General features: G+C 52.5%; 1 protein-coding gene across 1 annotated transcript in view; it reads right to left on the bottom strand.

Moving 5' to 3' along the window:
• Positions 1-9,181, bottom strand: part of SLX9 (SLX9 ribosome biogenesis factor) — a 54,937-nt gene extending 45,756 nt beyond the window's left edge. The window contains exons 1-2 of the mRNA XM_069782248.1: positions 8,777-9,181; positions 6,844-6,952 (exon numbers count right to left, since the gene is read on the bottom strand). Of these exons, the coding sequence (XP_069638349.1) occupies positions 6,844-6,952; positions 8,777-8,932 (265 nt within the window). The 5' untranslated portion in view covers positions 8,933-9,181. The remainder of the gene's footprint in view (positions 1-6,843; positions 6,953-8,776) is intronic.
• Positions 9,182-9,640: the final 459 nt, after the last annotated feature.

Below are 9,640 nucleotides of genomic sequence, written 5' to 3' on the forward strand. Positions count from 1 at the left end.
ATCCTGTCAGAGCTCCTGAAGAGTAATGGAGGACTGGCCACAGCTGCAATTCTGCAAGCAATGCAACAGTGGATCCACTGCAGTGGTAACCATGAGTCCAGACACTGCAGGAACAGTGATGCTGGGAGAGGAGAGGTCTTACATTGATTCTGGCACATCACCCATTAAAAAAAAAACAAAAACCAAACAGCAAGCAAACCATGTCACATGAAGTTAGCGTATGGTACCATGGCAAGACCACGATGCCAACCAACCACAGCTTTTCTGCTTCTCATTTGAGGCTACAAAAGGAGAACAGAATTGGACAAGCAGCTGCAGAGCCCAAGGAGAAGGAAGCAGATACGTGACAGACACAGTAAATCTGGAACACCAGAGCAGAAGCTGAGGTGCAGACCAGAACAGCAGTCAGTGACTCTGCAGAGGGAGGTTTGGTAACAAACAGAACTCACAGAGTATCTACGAAAGGGGAAAAACAAGGCTGTACACAGCCTACAGACTCCAGCAATTCCAAACTGTCAGGTTCCTGCTTGGCCTGATTTTGTTCTCTCCTGTCTCCACATTTCTTCAGGAGGAAAAGGGACTTCCTTCTTTGTCAGATGCTCAGTAATTTCATTCCTCTGCTCCCCTCTGTGCCACTGACAGAGGAACCCATCCTGCAAGACAGTCCTGGTCACCAGAGGACGAACAGTCTCAAGATACAAAGGGAAAGTCAGATACTACAGCATGCATGCCTGAAATTCCCCTATAGCTTTGCATCACATTGTGCAGATCCAGGCTTCAGCAACAGCAAGGCCCAGCACAACCTCTGTTCAGGCTAATGTCCTCTGTCACTCTGTGCCCCCCACCTCAGTATAGAATCATAGACTCACAGAGTGGTTTGGGTTGGAAAAGACCTTCAAAGATGATCTAGTCCAACCCCACTTTCATCCTTCACTAGATCAGGTTGCTGAAAACCCTGTCCAACCTGACCTTGAACACTTCCAATGACAGGGCATCCACAGCTTCTCTGGGCAACCTGTTCCAGTGTCTCACCACCCTCATTGTAAAAAAATGTCATCTTTATGTCCTGTCTAAACCTACCTTCTGGTAGACCTTATGGTCTCCTTAAGGACCCTTAACTGGTCCAGGACCAGTGGCAGCAAATGGTTTTAATCCATGTTTCACATTTTCCTGGCTCACCAGTGGCACAGGAAGAGCTAGAGCAATCTGCAGCAAAAGCTACTCTTGCCACAACCTCAGAAATCAAGGTGACAAGCTAAGGTTTTGCAAGCAATTCTGAAGTGGTAGCACTTGCTGCCATTGCACTTTTGCTTTCTCAAAAAACACATCTTGTCATAGTTCCGTTCTGGAGAAGCTGAAAAGAAAGCAGGAAGCTGCCAGTCCAGTTGTTCATATCATTCCACAACTGGTTCATCATCCACTCCAAAAAAAGAGACATTCCCAGGCAACTGGTTTGCCAGAGCCACATTTGAACAGGCCCTTGCTTCAAACACTGAGTAAGGAAAGCTAAAGCAAAAAAAAAAAAAGCAGCAACCCTCCCATACAACAGTAGGACAGGCCATTATTTTTTACTTAGTTGGAAACATTTAATTCCCACGCTACAGAGGCTCACCCAGATGAGATTTATTCACTCACACTAATAACAGAGGTCCTTGCATGGATTAGATTATGGCAAAGCATTTGATTTACATTACATCAGTGGCTAAGTAAACTACACTGATAGGAAGCAATCATTCAGCAAGCAACTCACTCATGGACTTAACACCAGTGTTCACAGTGATGTTGCTGGATTTTGTTACCTACAAGCATGGGAATCATCTGGAATCTGGTGTTAAGATGAGCTAATGATTAAAGACAAGAAGCAGAGCAGGAGAGAGTAGTTGCAGCAGGTCTGCTTCACAGTACGACATGGCTGAGAGCTCCCCGTATTAAAATACTTTCCATTTTAGACCACTAGCTTTCTACCGTCACACATGCAAGACTCACCTAAAATGAATTCCATTTTGGTGACATTTTTTATTACAGTTCCACCCTTTCCTTCTCATGCCACAAGAATGACTGATGCCAGAACAGCCTAAGCTGAACCTCACACCGATCACAACAAGCACGTTGAATCAGCCTTGTAGCTAAGGGAAGCAAGGAGACCATTACCATGAGAGTAGCAGATACTTCAACAAGGCACCCTGCCTCCACCAGATGCACCAGGAATCCTCAGAAAACCTCAGAAAAACAGGGCTTTCAGTTGGTAAGAACCAACACCACCAGTTTATCCTCGCAAAACAAGGGGCCTCTTTCCATTTCCTTTCAGCCCCAGCACCTACCTGCATGGGCACACACAACCACTCATGTTAACCGAGATGCTAACCCTGCTATAGATGCTGAACTTTCCAACTTGCGTATCATGCTCCTCCCTGTTCCCTTAGAATAACCACAGCCAAAAGAGCAGCAAAAGCTGGTCACTTAAATTGAGGAAAACTAAGGGGAAAAAAAGTAGAGACAGAGGTCTCGTCTCTCGTCAGTGGCTACAGGCAATAGCCCCCAAGCCCCAGCATGACGATGGCTTGGTTTCCTACAGGATTGCATCCCTCTGGTTCCAGCACATCAAAGTAGGTCTTCCAGATGAAGGTCTTCATCACATGGAAGTAACCATGCTCTGCTGTTGTTTATTTAGCCCCTAGCACATCACACAGCCCCACGGTCATGGTGCAGGCTTTCCTCCTGCCCCAGCTGTCCCACACTGCCCTGGTGGCAGCCCATGTCCCCTCCCTGCACATCCCGGTGGCCTGAGCCACTGCACAGCCCTCTGGCTGCCTCTCTGCACTGCACACAGGGACCTCATTGGATTTAGGACCACCACCCCAGGGCAGGGGAAGCCTGTCTCCAGTCCTGTTGCAACACTACAAGCCATTTCTAGACCTCCATATCCCTCCCTTTTTCCACCTAAGATCCAGCAAGAGCAGAACCACCACGTTCCACCTATGCATCCCAAACCAGATGAGTTCTTGCATTATGAAACCCTGACAGCCCCCTCCATCAATCTGTGCAGCCCTTTTCTGAACCCACAGAAACATACAGCACTTATATCATGCATGGATGCAGAGCCCAGAGCTGAATTCGCCATGTGAGACACAAAATGTCTTGTTCAGGTGCGTGTCTACCATCTGCTCTTGCCACTGCTTCTTCCAGGTTTGTAGTGGAAGAGACAGCAGTCGCACCCACACTCCCTCACCATGAAGTTTCCAGGCTTCCATCACACCCTGCCTTGCTGCCTTCCCCCAGCTGAAGAGCCCGGGGCTTTTGCTTTAGGAACAACTAAACAGGAACCCCAGGCCTCTGAGCAGCCTTGCTGCCTTTCTCTGAACCTTTGCTGGTCTGCTACATTTTTCTGAGATGAGAGGACCAGGGCCACACATAGCATCAAATAGCTGCATGCACCATGGATTTGTTTATGGAGCATAACAACGCTCTCCAGGTCATTCTCTTTTCCTCCTACTTCCCAACAGCCGATTTGCTTTTTTGACCAGTGTTAAGCTCCAAGCTGACATCTTCTAAAATCTAACCGCATTTCAAGCTCTTCCTCAGACTAGATTTTAATTGGAAGAGACGAGACCTGTAGAATGAAGCACAGTAAAAATTCAGTACACAGGGGGTATTTTTCATTTGCCACTATCAGCTGATTTTACAGGTACTCCAAATAATTCAGTGAATTCAAAATGTCACCTCTCTGCCTCCTGCCCAAGCTGCCCTGACTGTCTTTGTTAGAACCCCACAGTTCAGGCAGCCTTTCCCCCCACTGCACCCAAGGCCCACACTTACACATCTCCCCCCACTCCCATCCTTCTGAAGGCTGCTTTGAATGAAGACAGGGCAACTTGAAACCTGCCTTAGGAACTAGGAACATGAGAAGGCAGTCATCCTCTCCGACAACAAAGCTGAACACAAACCCTGAGAAAAAAGTCTGTCCAGGCCAGGCTGGGAGAGAGGAAGGAACTACACAAGCGTGTCAAACAGGCAGAGGATGGACAAAGCAGGGAACCAGAAAGTACATCCTAGGCATAGAAGGCAAAGAGGGAGGCCAAGGAACCCAAGAGAAGTAGCCAGCTAAAGATGCACCATCATAGTCATCTACTCATCCCAGTTAGAGAAGGACAATGAAACAAGACAGAGAGGAAAGGGAGCTCCACAGCTCTCCAAGTCTTCCAGGCAGCCCCACAGGAGCAGGCTTGGCTGGCTCTTCCCCCTACACCACCAACTCAAAATGGTCTAGGAACAATTGCTCCCCCTGCACCACACTCTGAGGAGACCAGGCTTTCCAGGTCCCTTCCGCTGATCCAGCTAGCCACTATCCTCTCTTAAACAGTGAGGGAGTGTGCTGACAGGTGGAGCTGCAAGCCAACATCACCACCTCTTCTTCCTCACTTTTCCGGCAACAAGCAATCTCTCAACCCCACATATCCTTCTGGGCCAGCTCCACATCTGACAGTTTCAGAATTAGCAGAGAGCACTCCAGCTCACATAGCTTTGGTGCTCAGGCTCTGTCAAGACAAAAGTTGGGTCCCCCAGTTCAAGCACAAAGCCAAAAGACGCAAGCCCAAGTGGAGAAAAGAACAGAGGCAGAATAGTAGTAGGAAGGGCAAACGTTTTACCTGGAAAAGTCTTATGCAGATACCTTCAACCAAGCTGCAATGCCGTGGAAGCACAGCCATGGAGTGAGATGCTGGCTTCCGGAAAACTACACCTCCAAAAGCAGAGGGATGCAGGGTCTAAGGAAGAGTGATAACAGAGCCAAAACCCGTAGTTGCCAGCTGGGCTTGGTAACCCAGCAGAGTGTTTTCTGCCAGGTCCAAGCCCTGTAACAGATCCCTTGTTTCACTCATGCCCTGCAGGCCTCTCTAAGCGTACAATGAAGTTTTCCTGGCTGATCCTACAGTGTCACAGCACAAGGCCGGATTGCACCACAAAACACAGAGATACCAGCAATCTTAGATAATGTGATAATCTTAGGTAACGTGAGGCACACATGCACAGAGGACAAATATACCAGCTTTCTCAACTGCTACGTGGCATCCTTGACAGAAAAAAATCTTCTTCAGCTGTGAAAAGCCCAGGAGAGAGAGAGTAAGCCTACCTACAGTCTGCCCACTTGACCTTCTTAGAGCTTGAAAAGCAAGTGGGAGAGAAACGCTTTTTTGTCTTGCTATTAAATCTTAAAATAACAATGTGTAGGAGAATCCTACCCTCCTGTCCTGTGCACTGAGCTAAGGGGAGATGGGAGGAAGGGAGAGGGGGCAGGGTTGGAGTCAAGTTGAATTTCCTGCTGAACAGGCTCCCAGCTGACCAGAGATCCCAGGAGACAGAGCAGGTCTGCCTAGAATTTCTTTTCTAACTCCAGGGTTTCTGTCATTGTATGCACAGCCCAGTTACAGTTCACTGAATTAACACAAAAAAAATGAATTGATTTCCATAATGAAAAAGCCTCCACATGGCTCCAGAGTGATACAAGAAAGGGCACAGCAGCTTGGGAAGATTTTTAAAAAAAAAAGAAAAAAAATCACTTTTTGCCTCATGGAATTGCAGTTTTGAGCCCCCAAATGAAAAGCTATTTTTAGCTGATCATCTGGAAAGTGCGAGGGAGCACAAAGCATTCAGGTCAGCATCACTGTCTGCAGGAAGCCAGCACGCAGCCTCAAGAGAGGGTTAAACATAGGCAGGCACTGCACATCTGCATCATCAGCACTGCACAGGGACCAGCAGCATAGGTCTATTTATAAACCAGACATGTACAGCTGTAGCCTGCAATGAAAGACTAGGATTGCAGGCTGTCAGCCTTCAACAACATGCTGTCTAATTTAATTAAAGAGATTGCTATGCTTACACACACACACACATGCACACATGGCCTTTTCCCAGGAGAGTTACGAACAATGAGCTCAGTGTTTTGAGAACAATACATTTCACAAAGGTTTCTGTGCAGAGGGCAAGCATCTCCAGCAAATGTGTCTTCACACAACCTTCCTGCTCCCTCGCTCTGTGACCAGATGTGACTGATGGGCTATGGCTGCTACCGCTCACCACTGCTCAGGTAACCACTATCGCTCAGGTGGTTACTGGGTTGGTTTGTAGCCCTGGACACGAAAACAAAGTTACTGTAACAGTATTAATCTGCATAGGGAAAAGAAATTAATTTATTTTGCAAACAAGGTATTTGGGTGTCACACGCATCTTCTGCACCAGGACAGATTGCTGTGCCATCCGTTTCCATTTAGAGAGGTGAAACCCCGTTTCAGATACAAAGCTCTGCCTGCCACTAAGCAGCTAGGGGGAGCCATTTCCTCGTTGTGGGACTGGAAAACAAACGCCTCTGCCAGCTCCTCCCTGTTCCCCCTCACGCCCCATACTCCCTGGTGAGCTGGACTCTCCTGCCCAGGAGTCCTTGAGCCAGGGCAAGGACCTAGCAACAGCAAAGGAGAGGAGACGACAGCTGGCTGCAATCAGGCTGCCGGGGATAAAGCACTGTTGAGGCACAACAAGCAACTTGCTTACAAAATATATGGGTACAAATGGCAGCTGCTGGTGGGGGCTCCAGCTGCACAGCACTGCTCAGCAGCCATCAGGTAACCTGAAGCTAGTTTCCCACCGAAGGAGCACTAAGCACATACATGCCTCTCTGCCTCCTCCAACCCCAAACAGAAACCACTTTTGAAAGCCCCTGCAGGAGGAACACGGGAAGCTGTGTTTGGGTTCAGTTCTCCTGGGCTTGTTCCGACAGCCACTGCAAATACAGTCCCCCAGTGTCTTTGCTCAAAACCTAACGTGGCGCTCATTCAAAATACAACAACAAACCTGTTCTGGAGGAGATGATGCTTCTGGAGTCCAAGTCAAGCTTCCTTACTAGAGTACCAGGGTCAATCTCCAGCCCCGAGAAGACATTAGAAGACGGGAAGTCCCAGTCCTTATCCAAAAGAAACATTAAGCAGCAGTCAGTACAAACACCATCAGGCAACGTTCATTAAAAAAAAAAAAAAAATTAAACCCAGCACCAGCCAGATGGGAGCAGGATGCACGCTCCAGCGGCAGCCTGCAGGTGCCTCTCCTGAGCAGGCAGGGTTAGGTAAGTCACCCCACTGGCCTGGCCCCCCCAGGCTCTTCCACCCGGAAGGAATTTTCACAGTCACATTTTGGACTGTTCTATTCCCAACAGACTTCCACCTCAACCCAACCTTGCCTCACTCAAGTGAATTCAGGTATTACTCCTAAAAGAACTGTGAATGGCGTCCTTAGGAAAAGCCAGATTTATTACAGGTACATAACAATACAGATAAGCAACAAATGAGCACATTAGGGGCTAAATCCTAAATCGATGGATGTTAAGCAGATTCAGTGACTACTAGCAACTTACTAAATCTTCAGCATCTATTTCCTTTAAGCATGCAATACCCTAAGTTCTAAGCTTTGCAGTAGCTTCTCTAGTTGGCTTAGAACTTATTATGTTGGCCAGCAGTATCTCCCAGCACCAACACATAACTTCATACTGGTATAAAACCAGCATATATTGCACAGCCTATTCCCCCCTCCTCACAAGGAAGGGCAGGCATATAAAAACCATTTACTGCTCTTCTGTGTCCTTGCTGTGAGGGGGCTGGGGGAGACACCCAGCTTTAACCTGAACTGCGTATTAATAAGACAGCTGGTGAAACCAGACACGGTCTAAGTCTCCTAAACGACTGCATGTAAACTGACAGCTCATTTCCACCTGTCCTAACCTGAAATAGAAAAGAATGACTGCCAAACGAGCCAGTTACCGCTCCGCTCCCGACACTTGCTGACAACAATCCCCACTACTGCATCCAAGTTACCCCACCGAGACGCAGCGCAGGCACCCTCTCCCCCCAGCAGCGGTAGCAGCCCTGGTGCCTGTCACCGCCACCTCCCTAAGCAGGCTCTCCTCTCTGCGTCCTAAAGGCCTGGGGATGCTGTGGCGCCTGTCGTAGCGTGGCTGCCATAGCTGTGGTGGCAGCCATAGCTGGCACTATGCGGTAGTTCCATCATGGTGGCCGACGGTTTGGAGCGGCACTAGCCACCACCAGAGAGGCACGCCGGGACTCCCGGGTGCACCGGCAGGACCTCACACTGGAGTGCCGAAGGTCCAGGCTCCCTCGTTTCACCTCCCTGCCGGCCCTGGCGAGCCGTGCCCTTGCGGGCACACTCCCGCTGGCGGTACGCGGCCTGAGAGACGAGCAGCGGCAGCCCGGGAAGGGGCGCCACAGCGAGCTCCGGGCCGCGAGAACCGCAACGAGGGCGGAACGGGCCTTTCCTCAGCAGGACGGGGAGGCCGGCAGGCCGGCCGGCCTTCAGGACGCCGTGTCACCCCACCTCCCGCCCCTCTCAGACCCTGTCGGCGTCGCCGTGCCCAGGACCGAGGGGGGTCCTGCGGCCCCGCCAGGGCCCTGCGCCCGCGACGCCCACCGCCTGGGTGGGACTCCGCGGCGTCCCAAGCGCTGGGCAGACCGGGCAGGGCTGGGACCGCCCAGGGACCGAGCGCCGACCCTCGCCACCGGCGGCGCAGCCATGAGGGGGTGGGGGGGGGGGGGTGTCACCGCCTCGGCCGCCGCCGCCAGCCCCGCCCCGCCCACGCCGTGCGTCGCGTCCCCCCGCCCGCCCCACGTGACACCGCCCCGCTCCCCGCCCGCCCCGTGACCGCCACCGCCCGCGCGCGGGGGGCGGAGCCCCGCCCGCCCCACGTGACGCCGCCCCGCTCCCCGCCCGCCTCCGCTACCTTGCCGGCCGCCGCCGTCCAGCCGCCGGCACCGGGGTCGGGGTCGCGGCCCGGGCCGGGGCCGGGCCCTGGCTGGGGGAGCGGCGGCGCATCCCGGGCGGGCCAGGGCCGGGGGGCGGCGCGGTGGAGCCGCGGACGCTTGGCCTTCCCAACCATGGCGGGCGGCGCGGCGGAAGGGGGCGGGCCGGCCCGTGCCGCGCCTCTCCCGGCCCGGGGCCGGCCCTGCCGGCTGGCACCGACGGCTGCCGGGAGGGCGGTGTCCGCGGGGAGCGCCGCCCCCGGCGGGGTTGGGGCCCCCGGGGACACCGCCAGCCCTCCCCCCCCCGCGACCCGCGACGGGCAGAGCCCGGGAAGCAGCTCCGCGGCTGTTGGCTCTGAAGCGTAGTGGTGGCGTCGTGGACGGCTGCGTTCGGCCGCCCGCCGCTCTGATGGGCAGCCCGGGGCTTAGTGGCCTTCAGGCTGGCAGGGGGACAGGCAGCCTGCTGAAGGTGGCTCCTGGAAAGAGCCCCAGGGTGTTCTTTAGGTGTGCTGAGGTTAAACCCAGAGACTGCAACACAGTTAAAAGCCTGGCCTAGGCCCCTGGAAGAGCTGGGGCATCTCGGTAGCACTAGAGAGACCAGGATGCCACGGTAGGACAGAAAACGGAAGTCAAACTCCCTGCCAGAAATTATTTCCATAGTCACAACAGCAGAAGATACCTCACGAGGCCCCGTGGAGCCCGAGCATGTGTTTGATGGTGCAGTCGTGGACCCAGGTGGAGACCCCCAACAAACAGCCTCAGCCCTAGCTGTACCTTTCCACGCACACAAGGGGGTGAAATGCAAAGCCGCTTCTCCCCGCCAGGTGAATGAAAAGCTCCAGCCT

This window comes from Haliaeetus albicilla, chromosome 4 (assembly GCF_947461875.1).
Source record: "Haliaeetus albicilla chromosome 4, bHalAlb1.1, whole genome shotgun sequence".
Lineage (NCBI taxonomy): Eukaryota > Metazoa > Chordata > Aves > Accipitriformes > Accipitridae > Haliaeetus > Haliaeetus albicilla.